We start from the raw sequence: 27,504 nt of genomic DNA on the forward strand, positions 1-27,504 counted from the left end.
CAGGTGGGAGGGGTCAGCATACTGACAGCAGTGAGCAGAGATGGCTGAACTCTGGGAGGACCAGGGGACAGTCACCGTGAGAAAACGTGGATGCTCTGGAGGCAGAAGGACCCAGCTCTATCACTGAGTGGCTGTACGATCCTGGGGTGGGGGGCTTCTTAACCTCTCTGAGCCCACTTCCTCATCTATGAAACGGGGATAATACTCAGCTGCAAAGAGTCGTGGAGAAAAGAGATAATGTATGTGAAGTTCCCAGCACATAATAGGCATTTAACAAATGGCAGCTCTAGTTATTATTTTAAGAACTCAATGAATATAGATAACGGGAGCCTTTTAACTCTGGAGCAGAGAGAATGAAACATCTATATAGAATATGTAAGTGCATGTCTGTAGATGAGCACATTTCATCACATCACAACGATAACCCTGAGGGATTAAGAAAAGGCTCAGCTGGGGAGAGAGCACCCTTTGGTAGGAGGAACCTGTGTCTGGGAGTCTGACACTCTGGACCCAATTCCAGCAGCACTAGTTACGAGCCTTGTGACATGTGGCGGTCGGTTCCCTGAAACTCAGCTTTCTCATCTATTAAATGGGGATAATGACGGTAGTCCCTGGCCTTTAGCAGGTGTTTATTCAACATCAGAGCCATTCCCCCTTTGTCTTCTATTCCATATAAGAAGGCAGTGGGTGCTTTGATGTCTTCCTGTTAGATTTCTGTCCAGAAAAATGAAAACATTTTCAAGTATGGTATTGAAATCGGTAAGTTTCAGTCACCTGGGAAAACTTATACATACAGGATATTCTTCTGTCTCCAATACTGTGCAACTCACATGAGCACTTCTTAAAAAAAATCCACATTCATTGGAGCACTAAAATACAGTATGGAGCATGCAGTAAGCACTTAATGAATACTTGCTGCAAATCAAATACATGAAAGGAGTGATAATCCAAGCGAAATAATCCAACCTAAAAATAAGCCACTTTTATGTGCATAAAAAGTGCAAGCTCTCCTTAAAATAATTCATTCTAAAGTGAGGGAAAAAAATCTGGAATTGAAAAAGGAGGAACATACTTTTTTTTCCCCCTATTCAATAAGTAATCAAGAATGGTTAAGACTAGGTGTCCTGTATTCCTCAGCACTTTGGGTTTCTCAAGCTTCTCTTTTGACCTTGCTGAAATAAGACGATTTAATTTTGACCCAGCCAAAATTCATTTCATTTTCCTGACTCACGAGAGAGACGTATTCAATAAAATTCGTACAGGCGCAGCTCTCCACGGTCGGTCCTGCCCAGACACGCGCGCTGTCAGGGTGCCACCAGACAGCAGAGATGAGCAAGAGTGAGGTTCTGTCCCCCGGCCCAGGGGGGCACAGGCCCATGTCCCCCACAGACAGGACGCGCCCTGACCGTGACACCCCAGCCACACTTGGCTCAGAGCTCCCTGGGCCATCTTCCCCCAGGGCGGGACCAAAGGCACGTTCTTCCAGGTAGGACCACCTCCTGTCTCTGGAGACACGTGGGAACTCTGCTCTGGTCTACCTGGGTCTCAAAGGGCCCCAGGTGAGGGTTCAGGGGTCGGGGCAAGCTGACGGTCACCTGCTGGCCCGATCACCTGTGTACACTTCAGTGCTGTCCGTGGTCACGCAAAAATGGAGACAGATGGTGAAACGCGAGGGTCGGGGAGGCAGTGTCTGCTCTGGGTTGGTGGAAGGATGCCGCTGAGGAGAGGAAGAAAGTGCGGGATGAGGGCCGGGGGGTGCGCGGTGAGTGGGGTACGGAGCGAGGTTCCCAAGCCAACCGTGGGTGAGCGACAGGGCATCACGTGTGGGGCGAGATGCCGCCGCAGCCACATCAGCAATTCCCTGAGACACTGCTGAACGACGGTACTTATCCGCCTTGCCTCGGGTGACGGTCACAACATCAAAATCCCCAGGGTCACCCTATGTTAGAAGCCAGCTTCTCCTGGCTAGCTGCTCCTAAACATGCCCTCCTCTGGCTGCATCTTCGCCATTTTGTCATGAAAACAAAATGCCTGTCTTCAGCCCGGTGCCTGGGCTTCACTCACCAACATCGTCTCCACGAAAACCTAATGAAAAAGTAATGAAAGTGACGTATGGTTTATTAATATTCACACTCCCTCCCTCTGGCCTGCCAGCATTAGAGGGGGAGGCTGCTGGCAGCTGGTTCTCTGGGAACAGCGGTCCCTTGCCACCAGAGTGCCCATCACAGCGGCGGTTCCAGAGCGAAGGGGGAGGCCTAAACGTAACTGAACGGCCATCGAGAGGTCTAAAGCCACCTTTCATCCCCGGCCGGTTGGGTGGCCTCGGTGGGAGGTGTGGGGGATCTCACCACACCACCTCCTGGGGCCACCCCAACCATGAAATAGAGCTGATAACGTCAGCCCAGTTACCTGACGTCACGGCTACCGGGAGGAAAACCTCTGTACTCATGACGCAGAAATGGATCTATCTGAGCTTAAGGATGTTAGAAAGTTTTCTGAGAGGCCAGAGAAGAGCACAAAACCAGAACAAACCAGAGCTGTTGTACTGAGTGACTTATGGGACAGATAATTTGTTACAACCAATACAAACTTCTGAGAGGAGAAAGAGTGTACGCTCATGAGAAAACTGTCGGGACTTCCCTGGTGGTCTGGGGGTTAAGACTTTGCCTTCCAACACAGGGGGTGTGGGTTTAATCCCCGGGATCCCTGATCAGGAAGCTAAGATCCTGGATGTGCCTCACTGCCAAAAAAACAAAACATAAAGCAGAAGTAATATTGTAACATTAAATTCAACATTAAAGCTCAACATTCAGAAAACTAAGATGAAGGCATCTGGTCCCATCACTTCATGGGAAATAGATGGGGAAACAGTGGAAACAGTGTCAGACTTTACTTTTTTGGGCTCCAAAATCACTGCAGATGGTGACTGCAGCCATGAAATTAAAAGACACTTACTCCTTAGAAGGAAAGTTAAGACCAACCTAGATAGCATATTAAAAAGCAGAGACATTACTTTGCCAACAAAGGTCCGTCTGGTCAAGGCTATGGTTTTTCCAGTGGTCATGTATGGATGTGAGAGTTGGACTGTGAAGAAAGCTGAGCACCGAAAAATTGATGTTTCTGAACTATGGTGTTGGAGAAGACTCTTGAGAGTCCCTTGGACTGCAAGGAGATCCAACCAGTCCATCCTAAAGGAGATCAGTCCTGGGTGTTCATTGGAAGGACTGATACTGAAGCTGAAGCTCCAATACTTTGGCCACCTCATGTGAAGAATTGACTCACTGGAAAAGACCCTGATGCTGGGAGGGATTGGGGGCAGGAGGAGAAGGGGACGACAGAGGATGAGATGGCTGGATGGCATCACTGACTCGACAGACATGAGTTTGAGTAAACTCTGGGAGTTGGTGATGGACAGGGAGGCCTGGCATGCTGCGATTCATGGGGTCACAAAGAGTCGGGCACGACCGAACCAAACTGAATATTGTAACAAATTTAATAAAGACTTTAAAAATGGGCCATATTAAATTTTAAAAAAGGAGAAAACTCTAGGGAAGGAAGGTTTACAAAGCCTGTCACTAACATCCCCTGAAAACGATGGCTTGGACAAATTACCCCAAACGACGGGGCAGCATGACTGGGGAGTAAAAGAGCTATAAAAACAGAGTTTAGTGAAATCTTCTCCCATTTAAGGCAGCTTAACTTGGATCATAGCAATTTCTAATTTTCCTTACTGGATTCTTCCTGAGAGAGGGGTCTACTTCTGGATTCATCATGGCACACTGCCTGGCTTATGAAAGGTATCCAGTAACTGTTTCCTGAATGAAGGGGGAAAGAAAAGCCGTAAGTCAAGACTTAGAGAAGAGCAGACCTATTATGAATGTGGGAAAACCGGCCAGGAGGGAAAAGCATATTGCAGAGCAGCAGACACCAAGGCAAGGAGTCTTGGTGTAAGAGAATGTTTGTGGAACTTAGGTTGGTTTTGTGGATGGTAGGGGCAGAAAAAGCAAATACATAAATATATATGTGAAAGTGAAAGTCCCTCAGTTGTGTCTGATTCTGTGACCCCATGGACTACAGTCCATGGAATTCTCCAGGCCAGAATACTGGAGTGGGCAGCCTTTCCCTTCTCCAGGGGATCTTCCCAACCCAGGGATCGAAGCCAGGTCTCCCACACTGCAGGTGGATTCTTTACCAGTTGAGCCACTGGGAAGGCCAAGAATACTGGAGTGGGTTACCTTCTCCAGCGGATCTTCCTGACCCAGGAATTGAACCGGGGGGTCTCCTGCATTGCAGGCGGATTCCTTACCAGCTGAGCTACCAGGGAAGCCTTCTGAAGATTTGGCCCGCTTTAATTTAAGGTTCCAATTCTCACATAATCCAGAGAATATGTCCCATTCACTAGCTAATGAGCAACAAGGTGAATCTTCCCATCTGGGAATAAAAATTTCATCAACCTTAATCTCTTTTTTTCTTAAAGAGTAGCATTTTGTCTCACAAATCCTGCTCACAGTGCCAATTAATGTTTTGTCGAAAGTTTTCACTTTGGTCTCAGGTTCAAAGGATTTGTTAACTATACATGTTAACATATGTATACGTTTATATTTAACATTTACATATTAAAATATGTATATATTTAACACATGGTAAATATACATGTGGTAAGATGCAAACTCGTTTTTCATCTAAAGGCTAGTGACAATAAAATTTAATTATCTACGTGGCAATTCGGGGTGGAGGAGGGTGAAACGCAAAGTTTTTACTAGGGAAGACAGCTGATGTGAAAACAAATAAAACCCAGGTACCGTGGCACTTCCTCTAAAGGGCAGAGCCAAGAAAGGGTGTGACACAGAAGAGGCAGAGATGTAAGGAAGGGGGGAAAGGGCCAGATGTGAGGCAAGCATGAAAGGAAGGGACCTGTGTCTCCCTGGGGTACTCATTCCTCTGGGGATACACTCTCAGCGGTTTCCTCTTCAGAGAAGTTGACGTTTCTGTGCATTTCCACGGGCCAGGCCCTGCGTGTGTGGATTCATTTAATCCTCATGCTTTTCTAAGAGGGTGTTGTTGTCCCTGATGAAGGGATTAGGAAGGTTAAATAACCTGCCCAAGGACACAGTCCGGAAGCTGCAGAACTAGAATTTTATTTCAGGTTTGCCAGCTCTAAAAACCAACAATACCATATACTTTAGGAATACTAAAAGTGTCATAAACAAAGGTCTTTTTTTCTTTTTTTAAAGACCAAGATTAGTCTCCCTCATAAGATAGAGCAAGCGAGAGAGAGAGAAAGAGAGTGAGCGAGCGAGCAAGGAAGGCAGGCAGCCTGGCTCTAGGACCCCCGGCTCACTGCTCACACTGCACCTGCTCTACAGGTAAGATCAGTTTCCTCAGAGCAGCATCGACTTCCACTTTTATACTCTGGGTATCCGGCAACCTCAAAGAGAGTAAAGATAAAGCTGTTCCTCGGACTTCCCTGGGGGTTCAGTGGCTAAGACTCCACACTTCCAGTGTAGGGGGCCCAGGTTCAATTCCTGGTCAGGGAACTAGATCTCACATGTCACAACTAAAGATCCTGCATGCTGCAACTAAGTCACGGCTCAGCCAAATAAATAGTTAAAAAAAATAAATAAAAGCTGTTCCTTCTCTTGCCAAGTCAAAAAATATATATATATACACTTCAGTGTTTTGGCCCAGCACCAGAAGAGTATAAATGAACATAAAAAATCTACTTTTGTAAGGATTTTAAAATCAGCTCCCATAGTTACCACACAAATACAGTTCTCAAAGCTACTCAGATTCAAGCTGGCATTTTTTAACAATTCTGGGTCCCAATAAAATCTCATCCCACTCCAACTTTTTAGCCTGAAAAAGTTCCTTTCTTTTTAAAAAGTAATTTATTGAGGTGAAATACACATAATATAAAATTTACCATTCTGTGGTATTTAGTATATTCACGGTGTTGTTTGATCACTACCCCTACCCAGTTGCAAAACATTTCCATCACTCCCTCCCAAGAAAAAAATCTCTTCCTCATTCAGCAGTTTCACCCATTTCTCCCCACTCCCTATCCTATCAACCATTAATCTGCATTCCGTCTTTATGAGTTTATCTGCCCTGTTGCTGGGCTTCCCAGGTGGCATCAGTGGTAAAGAACCTGCCCGCCAATGCAGGAGACACGAGAGATGTGAGTCCAATCCCTGGGTCAGGAAGATCCATTGGAGGACGGCATGGCAACCCACTTCAGGATTCTTGCCTGGAGAATCCCATGGACAGAGGAGCCTGGCGGGCTATAGTTCCTGGGGTTACAGAGTCAGACATAACTGAAGCAACTTAGCACACTCTGTTCATATAAAGAGAATCACACAACACGCGACTGTTTATGTCTGGTCTGTTTCACTCAGAACAGTGCTTTGGATGTACACCCATGCTGCAGCGTGTATGTGTCAGTACCTCTGTCCTCTTTATAGCTGACTATTAATAATATTCTATTGTGGGGATCCACCACAATCTGTTTAAACATTCATCCCCTACTGGACATTGGGGCTGTTTCCACCTGCGGGCTATTGTGAATAATGCTGCTATGAACATATAAGCATTTGTCTCAGTATCTGCTTTCAGTGCCTCTGGAATAATTGTACGTTTACAGTTTTGAGGAACCGCCAAATCTTTCTACAGTGGCTGTGCCATTTTATTTGACCACCAGCAATGTATGAAGCCTCCTGAAATAGTTCTTTTAAACATATCTAATTTATGAAAAAAAAAAAAAGCCCTGAAACGATTAATGCTGACCTTTGCAGCTATGAAAGGCTTAGGGAATTTATGTAACAGCTTTCCTTTAACAGTTCTTGTGAAATCTCTAATCCTCAACCCCCTCTCATAAGTATGGAAGAATATGTTAATCACCAGAACCCTCAGGACATTAACAATCTAGGTGGTTGCCCAGGACTAATACCTAGGACACAATTACAAAACAAACGTAAGTCCAAAAGTTCCATCAAATGCAAGGAGGCCTAAAATACAGACTTTTAAAGCAACAAGAATTTATAGCAGACAAGGGAGAGATGCACCGGAGAGCAAAGTGACTAAACACAGATGAATAGAAAAATGAAGTCTAAGACCTTGAAGAACCGAGGTATAATAAATAAGAAACACAATAAGCCCTGGCTTCTATCCAACGGCCGCCCTAAGGACTGGGGGTGGGGGGTGATCTGTTACTGCGGGGCAGCTTGGGCAGCAAGCACCCTGAGACCCAGGCGAAGAGCTGGGCTCTTCCATCTCCCTGGCCAGCACCTGGCACGATCTCATTTGCCAGGGGCGGCAGGGAACTAATCCCCTGCAGAAGAGCACCCCCCACCACCTGCTAAGAAAGGCGAGGTTGTCATGTTTCGTTAGAAATGTTCAATTTCTGTGGCAAAACAAACCCAACAATTCTCATGCTGTGCAGGCAAAATTGCAAGTATTTAAGTGTGGTGAGTGTCGATGGCTAGATGGAATGAAGGATCCCATGAATATGTACAAGGTCCCTCCTCGCTTAGACTGTGCGTGCCTTCCTTCCACAGCCAGAAGTTAGATTTTTGTGTGGAGGGACCCTTCACCACAGCTCAGGCCCGTTTACATTTTTCAGTGTAAGCTCTCGGGGCCAAGGCTGACCTGTCCCCGAAGGCAGGGAGGGGGCGAGGTGCAGGCGTGCGGGACACCCCCAAAGGACGCGCACGTGCGCTGCAGCCGCGCGCCTGCACCGCGGGCTCTCCCACTCAGACTCATTCATTTCTGAGTGTGCGCGGATGTCTTCCTGTCCTGCGTGTCAAGGATGCCGTGTTTCACTGACACCAGGACAGGGAGGGAACAACAAACAAAAGCAAGCAGTATGCAAATCCGAGAGTTGGGTGCGGAACCAAGCAGGCGCTTCCCAACGTGGCGGGAACACCAATCGTGGCTCCGCGGTCCCTCCAGAGGAGAGTGGGGAGGACAGCAGCCGGGACAGGAGGCTGCTCACATCAAATACATTCCTGGGCCTGCGTGCAGACCGGGTCTCTGCCTCTGCATCCGATGTTGTTCTAGGTTCCTTGGCTGGTGGCGGCAGGGCGCCTCAACCAGGGCAGGAATCGCCTGGACAGAGTGGGACATGCAGGCTGCACCCGTGGGGCTAGTCACCCACCAACAGGTGGGTGACCCCTAACAAGCCACTGACCACACAGTGAGATGGTGACGACGCTGCCAGAGCTACCCTTGGTGTTATGGTCACATAAAGCCATGTCCCTGGGGCGCAGAAAATGCAAGCCGCCATCACAACCAAAGGCCCAGGCAAATACAAGCTGTTAGTTCCCACCCAGACAGGGTCTGGCAGACTCGGTACTTTCGCTGAATTCTTTGATGGCTTCGTGTTCCTGAGACTTCTGTCCAAATGGGTGTGTTCCTAAGAGATGCTCTCTCCAGAGAAGTTGTGGCTCATCCCCCAAAGCTGGGGGGTGGGAAGGTGGGGGGTGTGTCCACACAGGTCTGCAGCCTCACACACACAGATGTTAGACATCCCTTGCTGAACAGAGCTTGTAAAGTAAAGCAACGAGATGCAGATATGGGTCTTTCTATACAAACCATGACACAGAATACCAACTGGGAAAAGTTGGGGGAAATGCTAATGGCTCATTTTCAGAAAAAAAAATCTATCTTCAATCTTACTATTTCTGTCCGCACCAGCAGGAACCTCATTTGGGTCTGCATGGCCCCAAACTGAGAAGTAACATGAGTACATTTCTTGTGGGGGCAGCAAAGCAATTAACTGGTAACACTCTGAGAGCCAAGGTCTCGCTTAATCGTGTCTCCAGAGTCTACTTACGGTGGTGCCTGAGACGTCCCACCACTGCCGATGTACCTGGATTAGTGTGGGAGTACCTTGGGAACACAGGGAGAAGAAGAGAAGAAAAAGGAAAAGCCAGGGATAGAAAGGAAAGGCCGGGCACTGTTAGAAATAGTAACACTGACGGTCTCCACTATGCCCGAGGCTCGCAGGGCTGCATGAGGCTAAGCACAGAGGGGTGAACTCACACAGACCTTCCAGGTGTCCGCGGCCCAGGTGTGCTACGTCACCTGGTCCAACTAAGGAGATGGCATGTCAGGGAGGTTAGGAGACCCACCAGGAGTCACACGGTAGGCGGGACGCTGAGACCCGGGTCTCTGTCTCCATCTCACCTCTCTAGATGCGCCAGCGGTGGCTGGCCATGCCAGCTCCCTGGAACATGGGTTGTTAACCTCAGCCCTGGTTCTTTCACGGGGTCTAAGAGCCAGACTCTGGTCCCAGGAAGTGTATCATTTCCTTGGAGGTCAAATGGACGAGTGAATAATAATCAGCGTCCGAATGTTTCCAGAGGAAGAGGTTATTTCTGGTTGTGGTGGATTTGGCACTTGACTTGCACAAAGGGAGTGGGACAGGGCTAGTCTTCAGGGTCTGGGTGTTGAGGAGGGTGGGGGAGGGATGCTAGGCTGAGGGCGCAGGTTGGGGGGTGCAAGGGAGAAGCTGGGGCCTTGGAACAGGACTTGGGATTCTGAAGCGGGACGTGGGAGTGCAGCAGGAAACAGGAAGGGACACGGAATCAAGGGAGGAGTCACAGGGGGCATCTTCTGAGAAGGAAAGGACACATGGAAGGGCAAGCAAGGATGCCCCAGTGCTCCTTGGAACTGACAAAGAGAGACAGAGGCCTGGGAGACAGGGCAGGGGCGGCCATGAGCTCCGACCTCCCACTGCAGAAGAGTCACAGAAAACCCGTCTTCAACCGGCCCCTCAGAGCTGCAAGGGCACAGTGAAATGACATTTACATGCTGTGGACGCTCCTGTTTCTCCCAAGGAAATGAGTGAAAAGTTCCTGTCAGTGGGGCGGGAACGGAAGGGCCCGTGGCTCTGGGCCCAGCGTGTGGCCTTGGGCCATGGCCCAGTCACTGGGGTGCATGGCTCAGGTCATGCTGCTGGGAACCGGCCTCATCAGGCCCGGGATCACCACTGGCGACAGGGGCCCCGTCTCCAAGGCCTGTCATTCAGAACGCACCCAGCAGAACCCACTGCATCCAAGATGGCACACAGGTGCCCTCTCTTTGAGGGGATAAAAGACCCTTCCTACAAAACCAGTCACCCCTCGGTGAAAAGCCAATGTCCTCACAGGTGGGAGGCCTGCCGTTGGGAAAAGCTTGGTTTTTAGGAAAGCTACTTTATCGAAAACGATGTTGCTTCACTCCCGGGTTTGCTGGCCAAGGCCATAATGAGGTAAGAGCCAAGGGCAGGGCTCTGCAGGCATAAGTAAGGCTGGATGACCAGATTCCACAAAGCCTTCTTCGTCTTCTTTCTGGACTCTGAGATTTCAGAGGTAGCAGTCCCTCACATCTCTGCTTCTAACGGTCACCGTCCTTCACTTTGAGAGGACAAGTCCATGAACTACACACACATGGACCAGCACACATAAAGAAACTCTGGGACAGAAACACTCCGTCGCCAGCAGCTGTTTACTCCCCAGAGTTGTTTTCGTAGCTCCCCGGGGCCGGCCGTTTCCAGTAATGACTGTTGCCCTACTGGCCATCCTGTTACAGGATGGATGAAGATATCTCTTTTACCCAAACAAAACACAACACAACAAAAACAGGAAGAGAAACGACGCGAGATAAAGTTTAAGGGTTTAATATTACTGACAGTTTCCTTGGAGATCTTTGGGGTAAACAGACTCTAAATGTTCACTCAGAATTTAAAAAATTTTCTGTGTAAGTTCTATGAGTTTTAACCCGTCACCACCTCGACAGTCGGGACAGAGAGCCATGCCACCTCCCAAAGGTCTCCCTGCCGTGAATATTTACCTTTTACAAAAAATGACAACGTCTGACTCTCGGTGCCAGAGCTATTTCTATTCTGAAGGGTCACACTTAGTGCATTTTTATTTGCCAATATAAGTTCTAATTTACAAAGAGAAGAAGACTGGAAAGCCTTCACTGGAGGTCAGTGGATGGTAAATAGACACTACCCACGGTCTCTCCCTCATGTTCTGGCCAAAAAACTGATTTTTATGGTTAATGATGACATAAATTAGGTTGTGACTGGAGGGTACACTTCTGCAGCCACACAAAGCCGGATCTGAAGGGATGGTAAACATGGAGACCAGCCTACGTCCTGCCACTGAACCGCACAACTTGGTACACACACACCACCTACCAACACTTATCACATATATAATACACACTAACACACATGCCATACACAATACACCCCCCACATATACAACACAGACATATACAACATACAGCAACACACACCCCCCAACACTCACACATCCCCACCTACCAACACCTGTCATGTAGATAATACACAGTAACACATATGCCACACACAGTACACACTTCATATGTACAACACAGAGACGCATACAACATATACCAACACACACACCCCAACACACCTCCCACATAACAACACATATCACATATACAACACACCAACCACACATCACATATACCACACATATCAACACACATTCACACATCCAAACACGCCATAAACATACAACATTCACACACACACACACACACACACCCCTTCAGGGAGTCCTTGAGCAGAGTGTTGCCTATCACTCTAGTCTTGGCCCCTGGACCTTTCTGATGTTGGCGGAGGTGGAGAGTGGATGCAGGAAGCCCGGCAGGTGGCAGATGCAGGGTAACTTCGTGAGGCTTGTGTGCCCGGCTCCCCACCGCCCCGAGGTTTTGGTACACGGCTCCCCACCGCCCTGAGGCTCGTGTGCCCCAGTCAAGCCGAAGATCCGAACAGCAGCAGCTGTTCGCGAGCAGCGAATGCAAGCAGCGGCAGGAGCGTGCCGGGCCCGTACCCTCAAGTCGAGAATGCTGCACCCGTGTCTCTCTCCTGACTCAGGAAGAGAGGTCGCTCCTCTCCTCAAACACTGACCCCTTCACCGCTGCACTGGACACTGTCTCTTTCTGACACCAGAGGAAGCCCACCAAACACAGTCCTTTAGCGCCTGCTGAACGTGAAGGAGGTGCTGGGCCTCCACATGTACAAGAGATGAAAAAGAAATGACATGTGACCCCAAGGAGTTTGGGGATGTCTACAGCTAACAATGGTACCAGGTCAAAGAAAACAGATGCTAAGCCCCAGGCACATAAACCAGCAAGGGGGCCCAGAGGGGAGCGTGATGGTTACTAATGGTCGAGGCAAGGTGCACACGGGCGAGACACACAGCAGCCATCTGGTTTGGTTGGTCCCTAGAACCACCTTGAGAACCGCTCTCATATCTCTCTTGTAAGAAAAAGAACATCGCCCCCCCGCCCCCCAGCTTCTTGATGTATTCTCCCACATAGACGTGCAGCACTCAAGCTCTGCCTTGGGCTCTGCTTTGGGGACCTAACCCATGACAATTGTTTCTGCAATGTCACCATCTCCATCTCTACCCAGGAACGAGGGGCAGGGCCCAACACTCAACCCCAAAGAACAGGGAGCCTCAGAGAGGTTTGGGAACTCACCTGAAGTCACACAGCTATAAAGCAGCAGATCTGGAATTCACACCCAGGTCTCTGCCAATAGAGTGAGGACGGTAAGGATGATGACAATGATGCTAAGAGTCGCAGCAGGGAAAGCAGTAAGAGCAGCTGGCGTGGGCTGAGTGCCTGCCGCGTGCCGGGCACACACTGAGCGGTGGGTGATTTACTTTATCCTCTATAGCAGAGCTCTGTACACTCAGCTCCTAAGGAAGAAGGCAAAGTTACAGGGCCCGCCACGAGCATGTTCGGAACATCTCACAAAACAGGAAGCAGAGAAGGGGTCAGCGGCCTGCACTCGCGCAAGGCTCCCTGGTCAGGTCGTGCTGCGCTCGGCCCCTTCTCTGCGCGGGGAAGTCATTTCTAATTTTCTGTAAAGGTGTAATGGGACATGACAGATGTTGGCTGATTTCGGGGAACTAATCTGTTAAAAGCCGAGTCAGCTGTCCTCGGGTTTCAAATTGAACTCTCACAGGTAGAAAGGCAAGATGGAATGAACATTTTTGGTGAGATGTGTCTGCTCCTCAAAAGGCTGATTAAGCGGACCCGTATGATCCAGGTTTCGGGGATGCTGGATGCCATGAGCCCAAGGTTTAGGGCAATGGTGACAGGACTTGTAGGAAGAGACTACAAGAAGCTGGGCATGTGGGGGGCTTCTGGTGCATAACAGTATGAGTTGAGCTATAAACATACGAGGCCACTGAAACCAACCAACCATCCATCCATCCATCCATCCATCCATCCATCCATCTATTCATTCCTTCATCCATTCATTTGGCCAGCTGGTCACCAGCCCATTCATTTGACAAAGGTGCCTTGGGGACCAGCACCTACAATAGCTACTGAGCACCAAGGGAGAGAACCCGCCTCCCCCTCACCCCACTGCTTCTGACAGATTCATGCTTCAGGCACCTCCCCCTGCTCAGGTATTTTCGCTCTCAGAGCCTGGCCCATCTTGCATGTCTAGCCAGCAGGCTGGACAGATCAAAAGGGAGTGGGGTGGAGGCAAAATTCATTCTTTTTTTTTTTTTAAGCTTTTAAGTCAGATTCTTCAACTCCAAAACCAAAATTTGGAGTTCAGTTCCAAATTCTTAGCCTCTAATACTTAAATTTGTCTACAAAGGCATTTCGCCTATATTCCCTTTCTATTAAAAATGCCACACCTGCAATTGGCGGGGAGGACAAAGCGGATCCCTGGGCGTGGGGCTGGAGTTCACACTTTGGCGGCTCCTGGCGCCCGTGTCACATTTCCCGCTGATCTCGGCCACAGTCATGTGGTCTGTTCTTCCTCATGGGCTCCCCTGCGTCTGCTCAAGCCCACCCAGAACTCAAACAAGCCTGGCCCACGAAAAGGCACAGGACGGTCAACGCCCCTGAGGGCCCTCAGTCTCTGGGTGGGGAGCCCCAGAACCCCAGCCTCCCCTTGCCTGGGGCAAAATCCCTGAGGCCTATAGCAGGCCCCTAACTCCCGGCAGTATCATCCCCCCGCCCCCCCAGCTTCTTGATGTATTCTCCCACATAGACGTGCAGCACTCAAGCTCTGCCTTGGGCTCTGCTTTGGGGACCTAACCCATGACAATTGTTTCTGCAATGTCACCATCTCCATCTCTACCCAGGAATGAGGGCCAGGGCCCAACACTCAACACCAACAGCCCAGCTCCTCCATCCGGTTTTAAGGCCCCGTGAGCCAGCAGCTGATGGAACCCAGGGAGGAAGGGAAGTCCAGACTGGAGCTACCCTGCAGAGGCTGAGGCTGGGCGTTCCCTCCTCCTCTGGAAGCCTGGTGAGGGGGTGCAGGAGGATGGCCAGGTCTGTCCCAGCTGTGAGGCAGAGATCCGCTGCTGGGGGGGTGGGGGGGGTGGGGCAAAGACAGGTGGGGGGGCGGCATTCCCTGGGGAGGGCACCCAGGGAGACTGGACAGAGCCATTCAAAGGCAACGCAGTCTGCCTTCGGGTTTTAACAAGATATCTGCACGGGGCAGACCAGGACAGAGGAGCCCAACGCGCCCCCACTGCCTCCCCGGGGGACAGCTCACTCCGTGACAGGCTTGGGGGCAAAGCCGCACGGCTGAGGGCACTCCTACTGGCCTTTTGAAACCTCAGCACAAAGCACAGTGCCTGGCACATCTTCGGAATTCAAAAAATTACTTGTTGGGTCCAGAAATGAGGATTACAGCTTCAAACCCAGCTGTGGCCACGGGGAGAGTTCAGTAACTACTTAGCTGTAAATGCCACATCGATTGCAGATTATGCAAAGAGCCACGTGAATTAAAGTCTCCGCCATGCATTAATGCTTCCCCACGCCCACCCACTCCCGACCACCCACTTGTCAGTTTACCAACCCACATAAACCCCTCCTGTCCCATGCGCCAACTATTTTTGGATCTTCACTGTCACCACCATTGAAGCATAAACGGTCTGACCACAAGGAATCTAACAACTGGGCCCCGAGGAGGGGCTGTCAGCCACTGAGGTGAAAGGTCAACAGTTCCATGCCCGGCTGTCAACAGTGGCCCCACCGCTCCCATTTTGATGGGGCAAGTAGTAACGTCCTCTGTAGGGTGACGGACTCTGGGATCCAAGCCAACTTGAGCAACAGTTCTCAAAGGACAAAATAATAATTTTTAAAATGTAAATAAAGAAATAAAGCAGGAGGAAACTCCTGGAGGTGATAGATCTGTTTAGGGCACTAACTGCAGTGACAGTTTTACCTCCAAATTCATCAAGTTGTACACATTAAACATGTAAGGCTTTTTGTATGTTAAGGCATACCTCAATAAAGTGGCTTTAAAAAAAAGAATGAGTTGCAGAGCTTGTTTAAATCATCTGGCCCAACCCCCAGAGAGCCTGTTTCTTAGATCTGTTTTGCAACCCAGGAATCTCCATTTTTAACAGGCACCTGGTTGGTACTGCGGGAGAAGGGTCCTTCGATCACACTTTGAAAATGACTGGTTCATACCCTCAGCTCAAGAGTGATTCCAGCCCTACCATCCTCAGGTTTCGGGATGTGTGGATGGTAGTTCTGCAGCAAGGCAGAAAATTGGGTCAAGTTTCCCGGGCATCAGCACTGCTTCTGCACCTGGGCCCTTGGCCTCCAGGGTCACTCTGGTTGGCTCATGTGATCTGTGAATTTATGTGATTTTTCCGTGTCTGTGAAGTTGTGGGTGTGTGTGTCCTTCTACATGTGGTGGGCATCTGTGTACGTCAGCATCTTTGCTAGAGCTGGGAGCTAGCTTCTGTCACCAAGATGCTCACAAGGTGTGCCTAAGCCATGTGTGGGTTTGTACTGTGTCATCCGGGTTTATTTGCGTGACTGTGAACATGTGTGTGTGTGTGTAAGAAGGACTAGAATACTGGGGTAGAGATACACTCAAAAAAAAACCAGAGGGGTTCTCACTTTACTTCATACTAAAGCAAAATCCAATTTCAAATTATTTCACCACACAATTCAAGGTCTGAGAGAAAAGCAAGGGAAAACTAAAGATAACCTAACAGCCCAGATAACTTATTGATTACTTCTCCTCAGAAAAGAAATTGCAACTCTAAAAGCTTTCATGTATTTATAAACCACCTCCTTCGTCTGGGTGAATGAGACTGCCAGTGGGTTGAAGATTTCACTCAATATTCTCAAGGGTAAACTAGCACCCTCTCCTGTTGCATCTACTAGTAATGAAAGACAAATTAACTGAAAAAAACTAACGCCTGCAGTTGCTTTCAGAGCTCTTCTTTTCAGTCAAACCTAACTTCCACTCGGGAATCTTTTACCCTTTTTAATCTGTATGAGCTTTGCAGTTTTGGAAACTATTTTTATGGCTTTATTAAGTTATGCCCCTTTTTTGAAGTGACTTAAGGCATTTTGGAAGATGCCGTGTTCCCTGTTGATGGGGAGGAGGTGATGGCGGGTCCCCAGTGTGAGCTGATGAGATCAAGGTCAGCGCACAGGAGAGGAAACTGTCCCCTGGCCATGGACGAAGCACAGGCTCTGGTCATAATGGGATCCAGATGGGGGAGTGGGGATGGCTCACAGTGGATATTCTATCAATACACCAACTCAGGGGAACACAGTCAGCTGGGGATGCACAGGGCCAGGGCTAGAGCTAAGATCTCTCAACTCTCCTCCCAGAGCCTGTTACTTCATAGCACTGGTGGGACTTGAAACCAGGTTCTGGAGGCCAGAGCCTCACAACTGTGCCTTAGGGAAAGCAGAGTCCATGAACAAAAGACAGCAAAACAAACCAACCAACCTATTCCCTCTAGCCAACTCTGCAATCCAATACCAGAATCTAAAGGCATTAAAAATGTTCACAAGAATTTCCCTGGGTGTCCAGTGGTTAAGAATCTGCCTTCCAAGGCAGGGGATGCAGGTTTGTTCCCTTATAAGTGGGAGTAGTGACAGACTTTATTTTCTTGGGCTTCAAAATCACTGCGAATGGTGACTGCAGCCATGAAATTAAAAGATGTTTGCTCCTTGGAAGAAAAGCTATGACAAACCTAGACGTGTATTAGAAAGCAGAGATACCACTTTGCTGACATAGGTCTGTATAGTCAGAACTATGGTTTTTCCTGTAGTCATGTACAGATGTGAGAGTTGGATCATAAAGAAGGCTGAATGCTGAAGAATTGATGCTTTTGAACTGTGGTGCTGGAGAAGACTCTTGAGAGTCCCTTGGACAGCAAGGAGATCAAACCAGTCAATCCTAAAGGAATTCAACCCTGAATATTCACTGGAAGGACTGATGCTGAAGCTGAAGCTCCAATATTTCGGCCACCTGATGTGAAGAGCTGACTCAGTAGAAAAGACTCTAATGTTGGGAAAGGTTGAAGGCAAAAGGAGAAGGGGGTGGCAGAGGATGAAATGGCTGGATAGCATCACCGACTCAATGGACATGAGTTTGAACAAACTTCGGCAGATAGTGGACAGAGGAGCCTGGTATGCTACAGTCCATAGCGTTGCAGAGTCAGACATGACTTAGTGACTGAACAACAAGAGGAACTAAGATCCCACATGCTCAAGAACAAAAGAAGCCCTGCACTGCAAAGACGACCCAGAGCAGCCAAAAAAAAAAAAACGTGTTCACATTTATACTGGCGGGGGTGGGGGAATCCCCATTATAATCTATGGCCTCTTCCCTTTATTCATGAATAACTACTATTGTCTCCTAGCCTCTGCGTTCTCCCACAATTTCAATTGATTAACTTCACTAATATTCTTAACGTCACTGAATTATTCCTTTGTTAAATCCAAGCCCCTGAAGCCTCAATTAAAATTCCCCACTGTCCGGACTCCCTCACCTAACCCTTCCTTTCCAACCCAGGCCTCCAACTACTTGCAGGTCTCATGTCGTTTTCCCCACCCCACCATATTCCCTTATTTATTCTAGTCTTCGTGCCTCTCAGGCTGCCCCCCACCCCCCTCTCACATTTCCTTCAAGATGGACCTCAACAGTCCTTCAATATATAGCTGTGCTCTATAAATCTTCCCTATTAATCCATCTTGCAAACTCTTTCATTGACTTTGAATCTCTTTTACCGGTTTTTCTCATCACGGGTTCCCTAGAGTCTCAATGAGTATCTGCTGAGTGATCAAACATTTGCAATATCAAAGTATCAGAATTACACTCCAGGCAATCTGCTTGTGTCTTTTAATCTCAGAGAAACCATAAACTCCTCCAGATTGGAAATCTTGTGTCTTATCTCTCCTACCCTTCAGTACATCCACCACAGGACAGATGGTAGGCACCCAATGCACGTGTGATGAACTGAACCGAATTAAAATATATCTCAACCCCCAATTTGAAGACAGTGTCTGAAACCTTTAGAACCAGGCAAAAAAGGCTGGATTATTCTAAAGGAAAAGATTACTGGCCATTTTTTATGTCCTAAATTTTTATGCACACACACACCCCTACTTCTTTGGTCCTGGTAACAGTCTTAAGCATTTCAAACGAAATCTAGACAAGAGTATTTTGAACAGCTTGGAGCAGAAACAAACAAAACATTCACACATTTTAATCACTATCTCCTGCCTGAATGGCATGTCTTTTTGTTTTTCCTGGGTAGAGTTTAATATTTAGTCTTGTTTGCAGTCTGCCGGTCACACTGACAGTGGAAATATCCAAGCATCGATTTACTGCTTGCTCCAAAAAAAGAAAAATAACTGGCATCGATGTAGAATCAAATGCAGTAGTCCCTCCCCCTTAATCATAGTCAACCTCAATTCAAAAACATTAAGTGAAAAATTCCAGAAACGAACAATTCTTAAGTTTTAAACTGCCTGCTAGTCTGAGGAGCATGATAATATCTCACCAAGCTCCAGTCTATCCCAGCCAGGACGGGAATCTCCCCTTCGCCCAGCATGTTCTGCCCATGAGCCCCCAGTAATGTCTCCTGGTAGCCAATCTGACGATTGGACAGACTGTGGTATGGCAGTGCTTGTGTTCAGGTAGCCCTTATTTTACTTAATAACAGCCCCAAACCACAAAAGTAGTAATATGCTGGCAATTCAGAGATACCAAAGAGAAGCCATAAAGAGCTTCTTTTAAGTGAAAAGGTGAAAGTTCTCCATTAAATAAGGAAAGAAAAAAGGTATGCTGAGGTTGCTAAGATCTATGTTAAGCATGTTGTTGCTTAGTCACTAAGTCATATCTAAGTCTTAGCAACCCCATGGACTGTATGCAGTCCGACAGACTCCTCTGTCCATTTTCCCAACCCAGGGATCAACCCCAATTCTCCTGTATCTCCTGCACTGGCAGGTGGGTTCTCTACCACTGAGCCACCAGCGAAGCCTCTGGGTCGGGAAGATCCCCTGGAGAAGGAAATGGCAATCCACTCTAGCATTCTTGCCTGAAAAACCCCATGGACAGAGGAGTCTGGTGGGCTACAGTCCATGGGGTTGCAAAGAGTTGGACATGACTGAGGACTAAGCATTGGGGATTGGAATACATAGGTTTGGAACTATCCTCAGTTTCAAGCACCCACTGGGAGTCTTGGAACACAACCCAGAAGGTAAGACAGGGCTGCTGCAGGGAAATAGCAGGGGCTTCCCAGGTGTGTTCAGAGACCTGCCCGGGACTGCCTCCACATCCACTCCTCGGGGAGTGAGCACTTGAAAGGCGACTCCACTAAGGAAATTCCTTTCTCCCTGAGTGGGTCTCTGACCACCTGCACAAGCTCACCTTTGATTCCCCGTGGTGAGTCCTGGGACGTGTGCAACGGGAAGACGTCTCTGGGGGTCCCCCTCTGGAGAACTGGGGTGCAGTGGGTCTGGGGCAGGACTGTGGCGTAAGTGGGTTCTTAACAAACTCTCCAGGTGATTCTTACGCACAATAAAGCCTGAGGACCAGTATGGTTGGTTGGTTTAACAAAGTAACTGACCTTCAACTTGGAAGGTCAGGTTGGAAGGGGTTACCCATGCATCAAACAATGAAAACAAGCAGCCTTTCTTTCCTAAGAAACACACTGTTGGGCTTGCCCCACAGAATACCTACAGCAACGTGTTGAACCTCGACCAAGCACATGCCTAATAGCTGGGGAAAACTATTTGCTTCCCAAGACCCACCTACTTTTCCATGTACCTCCCCTCCCTCCCAGGAGGACAGGAAGATCTCTACATCATAAGGTTTCCACATCGCTAGGTGGGGAAGAGGGTGGGATGAGACATTTAGTACTGTCCATTCAAAAACAGGGCAGGAAATGTAAACCTTCTCCCCTTTGAAAGTGGGATCCCTAAAGCAACTACGCATGCATGCTAAGTCGCTTCAGTCATGTCCGACTCTTTGTGACCCCATGGATTGTGGCCCGCCAGGCTCCTCTGTCCATGGGATTCTCCAGGCAAGGATACTGAAGTGAGTTGCCATGCCCTCCTCCAGCTGCTGGTGGTTTAGTTGCTAAGTCGTGTCAGACTCTTCTGACATCATGGACTGTAGCCTGCCAATCTCCTCTGTCCATGGGATTCTCCAGGCAAGAATACTGGAGTCGGTTGCCATTTCTTTTTCTAGGGGATCTTCCCGACCCAGGAATCAAACCCGGGTCTCCTGCATTGCAGGCAGATTCTTTACCAACTGAGCTGGTCTTCCCAATCCAGGAATTGAACCCAGGTCTCCTGCACTGCAGGTGGATTCTTTACCATCTGAGCCACCAGGGAAGCCCAAGAATACTAGAGTGGGTAGCCTTTCCCTTCTCCAGGGGAATCTTCCTGACTCAGGAATCGAACCAGAGTCTCCTGCATTGCAAGCGGATTCTTTACCAGCTGAGCAACCAGGGATGCCTGCTTTAAGTATGCATTGCCTTTTAAACAGAGCTTTTAAAAGCCTTTTTACAAGTTGCTGGGTTTGATTTTTAGTAAACATGAATAAAGCCAGTATTCTTTACTAAACAGCATCAACTTAACAAAATAATAAAAGCCTGAGCATCCTGACTCTGCTGCAGTTCACCCTAAATTCAGGCCAAGACCCAGGAAGAAGTGGCCTCTGACATGCTGGTCTGGCACCCCCAAGCGTAGAGGGACAACGGCGGCGGGGAGCTGGCTACAGCGCTGAAAATCCCTCAGACGGGCGGGTGAGCCTACGTGATGCCACCCAGACTGCACGTTGCGAGAAGGGCACTTCAAGAGAACGCCTGCCATCCCAGCCCTGCCCAACCACCTCCTTCACACCCTCCCCTGGGGTGGAGGCCCAGGCCCCCTTCCGCAGCGGCCACGGCACCAGCAGCCTCCCTCTCTGCTTGGCTCTGGGGCTGAGGGTCCGACAGCTGACCACAGAGGCTTAAGAAGCAGGTGAGTGGAGAGGAACCGGGTGAGCAATACGGATTCACCCCTCCAGAAACCTAGGGGACACGGACATGAGGCTCCTCCCTGGATGCTCAAGAAGGGATGGGGGGATGGTGGTGGATGGAACAGGTGGAATGGCCTGCAAACCTGTCTGAGTCAGGACTGAGATGAGGGAAGTGGGGGACCATGGGGATGCCTGTCTCGTGGCCACAGACCATCCAGGGGAGGGGGCGCGAGGTCATGGATGGAGACTCAAGGGTGAGGGCTGGGCTGGGTCAGGAGACCCTGGGGTGAGGGCACCTGTGAAGATCTGGCCAGGTGGAGGGGTGGGCAGATGGGCAGACAAGGTGGGGAGGCGCCAGGATGGCCTCAGAATGGGTTGATGGGCTGGCTGTGCCCACATGGCTCAGACACACTCACCTCCTCCGTGGCCGGGACGGATGGGTGAGCGGAAAGCATGTGCACCCTCGAGGGCCGGGCCCACAGGGCCTAGGAACGATGAAGTCGAGGGATTCAGGTTTTACCGCTCACGTGTCAACCTCCTAAATGTGTTGTCAGCCCCCATCTTCTCGTGGGGGTTTTAGTTTCACTTCTTGCCAACCTCCACGAGTCTTGGACCGTTCAAACATTCCCTCAAGCGCAGACCACTGCCGTCTCCCAGAACAGACTTACTTGCTCCCATTCCTATCCAAGCCCTGGGCATCCACCACGTGCCGGACTCAGAGCCGAGCATCCAAGCCATGTCCCAGCTCCATCATCCAACAGCCCCACACAGCTGGTGCCCGGACCCACCCAGTTTATGGGTCAGGAACGAAGGAGGAAGAGAACGAGGCAACCAGCCTAGCCACACACTTTAGTGAGTAGAGCAACGAGCTGCCCTGACCTGAGCCAGTGCTCTCATCTGGGTCCCTCCTGAGCGGTGCCTCTCAACCTTGGCTGAGGGCTGGGAGCCCCAGGAGAGCCGTGACAATCACCCGCAATCACCCCTGCAGGACACCTCCCCCAGAGACGTCCGTTCAGAGACTGGGACCTAAATCAGGTGTTTTTTTTTTGTTTTTTTTTTAAAGCTCCGTCCACCCGCTGGTAACTTTGACACGGAGCCAAGGGTGGGAAGCTGTATAGATACTACAGACTCCAGGATGGTGAGGGCCTTGCCCCTGCTGTCCTGGCTGTGTTCCTGTCCCCAGCGCTGTGCCTGGCTCATGAAAGAAGTGAAATAAATCCTTGTTGAGTGAAGGAATGGAAGTTTCACATTTTCCGCCAAGGATGTTACAATCCTCCTCCTGACCCCAAACCTGGAGTTCTCCCATCACCAGAGCAGGCTGCCTGGTCCCCAGGCTACAGACCCTCCCCCGGCCTCCTCCTTATACAGAGACATAAAGCCACCTTCTCAGAGCATCACTTTCATCCCATTACCCTCTGCTGGGCAAATGCTTCAGTGCTTGCTCCATGTTTACAAACGCAACTGCAACCCCGTAGTCTGGTAGCTCAGACCCCAGCATCCTGGTCCCAACCTATCGTTGTGATCAGGTCTTCCACCCCTCCATGGATCCTCTGTTCTGGCCAGGTGGGGAGTCCTCCTGGTCCGCTGTGAGTCTTTTTGTGCATTTTGCTGGAGCGACTTCATAATGTGTGTCCCTCTCTCTCCTTCACCTACATCTGGGTTCTATCTGTCCATGACGACCTGACTCCCCTGCCATGTCTCTGCTCTTAGCCCCAGCCCCACCCTGCCAGGAATCCCTCCCAACTCTGAACATCTGTGCCAAGAATCTTACTTGGCTCTGTTTTCACATGACTTCTAATCATCGTTTCCAAGTGCACATGTCCTAATTTCCCGACTAAATCATGACCACTGAGAGCAGCAATTTTATCTCCCCGGCAGCGACCAACACGGCACACGCCTTGTGAGTGCCGCTGGGCATTCAGCATCTCTTATCTCAGGGCAGACGGCCTTACCTGTAATATCTAGACTGTAGGTAGGTGGAGCACACAGCCTTGGACACGTGACTGGCGGAACCGAAGTCGATGACCTTCACCCTGTACGGCTGTCTGGATGGATCCACCAACATGATGTTCTCCGGTTTGAGGTCGGCATGGATAAGACCTAGACTTTTCAGTTTCATCAGGGCGGTGGCGACCTGCTGGAGGACCGGGCGAATGTACTTGAGGGGCAAGGGGCTGAACTTGTTCTGCTTCAGAAAGTCATAGAGGTTCTGCTCCAGCATCTCGAACACCAAGCACGTGTGGTTCTTGTGCTGGAAGCACTCGTAGGCGCGGACGAAGTTGTAGTCGTCAGCGCTCTCTGTGCTCAGACGCGCCAGGATGCTCACCTCGATCTGGCCTTGGCGGGCGTACGACGGGTGGTTCTTCAGGATCTTGATGGCCACGATCTCGTTGGTGCCCCGCTTCCAGCACTTGACCACTTGCCCGAACGTCCCTCGGCCCAGGAACTCTAAGACCTCGTACGTGTTGGTCATGGAGCACAGCACCTCATGCTGGACCAGCTGGTAATCCCCCTCGCTGTTGGAGCCGCTGTTTTTGGAGGTGGCAGTCGAGGTGGTGGCAGTGGCTACGGTGGCCCCGCTCGCATTGTTCTGGATCATGGGTGGATGCTCTTCGATGATCTGCACGCTGCTCGTGTTCTCGATCTCCTCACTCTTCCGCTTGAGTCCGCATTTTTGGTAGGTGTCAAGAAGGCTCACAGTGCTGCGACGCATGAGGTTGTGCGGTCCGCCGAGGACGGGCCCGGAGACGGAAGTGCTGCTGGCTGAGGTCACGACGATGTGCCCGGTGCTTCCTGGGAAGATGATGGTCTGCTCGTACGGGAGGCTGGGGTTGGGGATGGGCAGGGAGGCGCTGACGGTCGCGGCGGCTGGCTGGGACGGTGGCGCGTTCTTGCTCGGGCCGTACACTTTGCTGTGGGAGCCGTACCCGGTCATGTCCCAGTTGGAGCTCGGCTCTACTTTCAGTTTCTTCACGCTACAGAAGGCACTTGATTGAAGGGTGTGAGGGGAGAAAACTTGCACATGTGAGGCCATACCTGAGGGGGGAGAAAGAGATATATGAGTTGCCGTTGCGTGAATGAACGCGACACGGCCCCTTGGGTTCTGACCGGCGGCACGGGTCCTAGAGAATACTGTCTTCCCACTTCAAAGCAAGGGCGAAGCGGCTTCCCTGGTGGTCCGGGGGTGAAGAATGTGCCTTGCGACGCAGGGGGACGCCAGTTCGATCCCTGGTCGGGGAAGATCTCACATGCTGCGGAGTGACTAACCCCATGCATCACAACTACTGAAGCTTGCACACCCTAGAGCCTGTGCTCCACAACCAGAGACGCCACCGCAATGAGAAGCCCGAGCACCGCAACTAGAGAGGAGCCCCCCACTCGTCGCAACTTCAGAAAGCCCGCATGCAGCAATGAAGACCCAGCGCAGCCAAAAAATAAATGAATTTTAAAAAAAAAAGGTTGGAAAATCGAATCTATTCCACCCAGAAGCACAGTCTGGTCACTAAGCCTGTGGGCCCGAGGAGTTCCAGAAGACTCGTAGGGTGGGAATACGGCCAAATCTCAGAGATGGAATTAGAATACCAGAATTTAGTTCACCATGTTGGGTTTTTTTCTAATAAATATTGTCTGCAATAGAAACAAATTCTTCCTCAGTTCTCACCGGGTGGCAACCCAGTTAAAACTGAAGGCTGCCTCAGGCGGCCCGGTTACCTGTCGTATACTTAGTTGTCTCACACGGTTCCAGTACTCCCTGGCCATACACAGGCCCTGCAAGTGTCAGGCTTGCTCATTTGAGGAAAAAGCTTCCCACACAGGTCCAATCACGGAGCCACTCGTGATCTGCTAGCTTCCGGATGAACCATAATTACCCCCTGGTGTCTTAGTCCCCTTAAATCATTCTGTAGGGCTGAATCGACCAGCAGTTGGTCTGACGTTTTCACTGAGATAGTCTGAATCATTTTATCAACTTTTTTTGGGGGGGGAGGGGGAGGCTGGGGGAATGGGTAGCATAATTCATGGGCTCTATTTACTCTCTTTTCCTGCTAAAGTCATGTATCGATCAATTTATCTAGAAAGTATTATTATTTCATATCAAAACCTCACCCACAATTTAAGGAACCTCAGTAATCTAGAAGACCATAACTATGGAATAGCTGTGCAATTTGTAACTATGGATATGCTGGACACAGACAAAAATTCAGACAATGAATTAAGGAAAAGTAACGAGGCGATGAGGAAGGGTAAGTCTTTACAGGTAAAAGCAGAAATAAACACTGCCCATCTTCTAAAGTGTAGTTAAGAGACATTTCCTATAAAAGCACACAGAAAGTGTGGCTTCTCTGGAGCACCATCGGTGTTAAGTGATCCCAGTGTGTGTGTCTTTCCGACCCCCTAGCATTGCCTGTGGGTGGTTATTTAACATTTTCCCTTTGATCTCATCTACCTTTTCCCTCAGCAACAACCCACGTTCCACATAGTCCAGAAGCCTGAGGCCAGCAGCCTTGCTTTCCACGTCTATTCTCTTCATTTCGAAACACCCCTGAATTTATCCCTGCCCTCCATCCTCTCTTCCATCTTTCCGGTCTCAGGAGAAGGGTCTCCCTGTTCTGACACTAAAAGTTGCCCGAATTCTCAGGATTCAGCCTCTCCCATTTCCTTTTGAATTCCCTCCATGGTCTGTTCTCTTTCGCTTTTCAATTTCTCTGTGTTAACTGGATCCAAGTTCTTAGCAGGTACTTAATACAGTTTTGCCAAAAGAATCAACGACAGTCTTTTTCTTCTGCCTTCACATTGTGCACATGGACACTCTCAGCTCAGAAGGGGAGTACCAGCTGAATCTGTCCCTTTTGATCCTTCCCTTCTTCTCACCTGTAATCAGTGGTTGATGCTCCCTTGTCTTCAAGGCTCACTCCTTAATCCCTCTCCACCCGTGCACACATACACCCTGGAGAGGAGTGCCCTCGTAAAGGTAAACAACTTCCTAACTGCCCAATAAACAGCCTTTTTTCAGCTTCTATTCTTTGCCCTCTTGACAACTGACCAATCTGACACTGCTGACCACGACTTCCTTCTTGATGCTCTTATCTGTGTGCCCTGTGAATCTGTAAACTCCCCATCCCACATCTGATCGCACACTGTGCTGGCTGCTTCCTCCTCCTCCTTTAAAATGCGGGCATCGCCAGTGTTTGGACTTTGCTCTCTCTGGAGTTAAGCTCTCATCCCTATGCAGGCGACCCCCACATGCTCATCACAGGCCAACTGCTCTGTTGTGCCTTCCAGGAAGGTTATTTCTGCCTCCTGCTACAGTATCATAGATGATCTTCCAAAGATGAACTCCCTATCTTTTCCTAAAAATCGAGCCATTTCACCTCCGTGATCATTTCCCCATGTCTGTTCATAAAATATTCTTCTAGTCACTTGGTTCCAAAACTGTGGATTTGCCTTTGATGATTCTTCTTCGCCTCCATGGACAAGAAGGTGTGGACTCTTATTTCTCCATCCTCCAGAACGTCTCTTGTAACCACCTCTTTGCTTCTGTTCTTGCTGCCACTTCCACAGTGACAACATTTATCACTCTCCAGTAGAGCAAAGCAAGCACAGACATCTGGCCTACCTGAGCGCTCTTTCTTCCCCCAATCTGCCCATATTCAGCCACCGGATTATCTTCCTAGAACATTTCTAAGCATGTCACTCCTCTGTCCGAAAACTTTCAATGATTCCTTAGTGCCTAGAAGATAAATTTGAGGACTCTTAACACCTTCACATTTTGATCTGAACTGCTTTGCTGGCTTTACCTCCAACTATTAACCTTCCTGAACCCTCAGTTCTAACTAAGCTGTTCTGCTCACTGTTTCTAGATTGTCTCTTTTGTTTCCTAACACCATGCTCTTTATGCAGCGCCCCCTACCCCCATCTGGCATGCCTTCACCACTTCTCTCAAGTTATCCAAAGATGAAACAATTCAGATGCCTCTTCTCCCCGGACACCGCCAACCCACAGTGATATTCCCAATTCTCCGTTTCTAAGCCACTTACCACGTGCACTGCCCATTTGCTCACAAATTCATTTCTACCTTGCAGAATATCTTGTCTTGAGTTGAATGACTTAGCTTTTGTGCTATGTAACTTTTTCCATGTTTAAGTCATGTTTCCATAACAAGGCTACATTCAGAGGGCATGTGGTACAGTTTACACCCCATACTTCTTTTCTTCCCCCAG

General features: G+C 49.4%; 1 protein-coding gene across 2 annotated transcripts in view; it reads right to left on the reverse strand.

Moving 5' to 3' along the window:
* The window catches only part of HIPK2 (homeodomain interacting protein kinase 2), a 208,084-nt gene that overhangs the window by 121,014 nt on the left and 59,566 nt on the right, over window positions 1-27,504 (reverse strand). For both annotated transcript variants that reach the window (XM_043463855.1, XM_043463856.1), the window contains exon 2: window positions 23,239-24,322. In XM_043463855.1, the coding sequence (XP_043319790.1) occupies window positions 23,239-24,322 (1,084 nt within the window). The remainder of the gene's footprint in view (window positions 1-23,238; window positions 24,323-27,504) is intronic.

Source organism: Cervus canadensis, chromosome 3, assembly GCF_019320065.1.
Source record: "Cervus canadensis isolate Bull #8, Minnesota chromosome 3, ASM1932006v1, whole genome shotgun sequence".
In the NCBI taxonomy this organism is placed as follows: domain Eukaryota; kingdom Metazoa; phylum Chordata; class Mammalia; order Artiodactyla; family Cervidae; genus Cervus; species Cervus canadensis.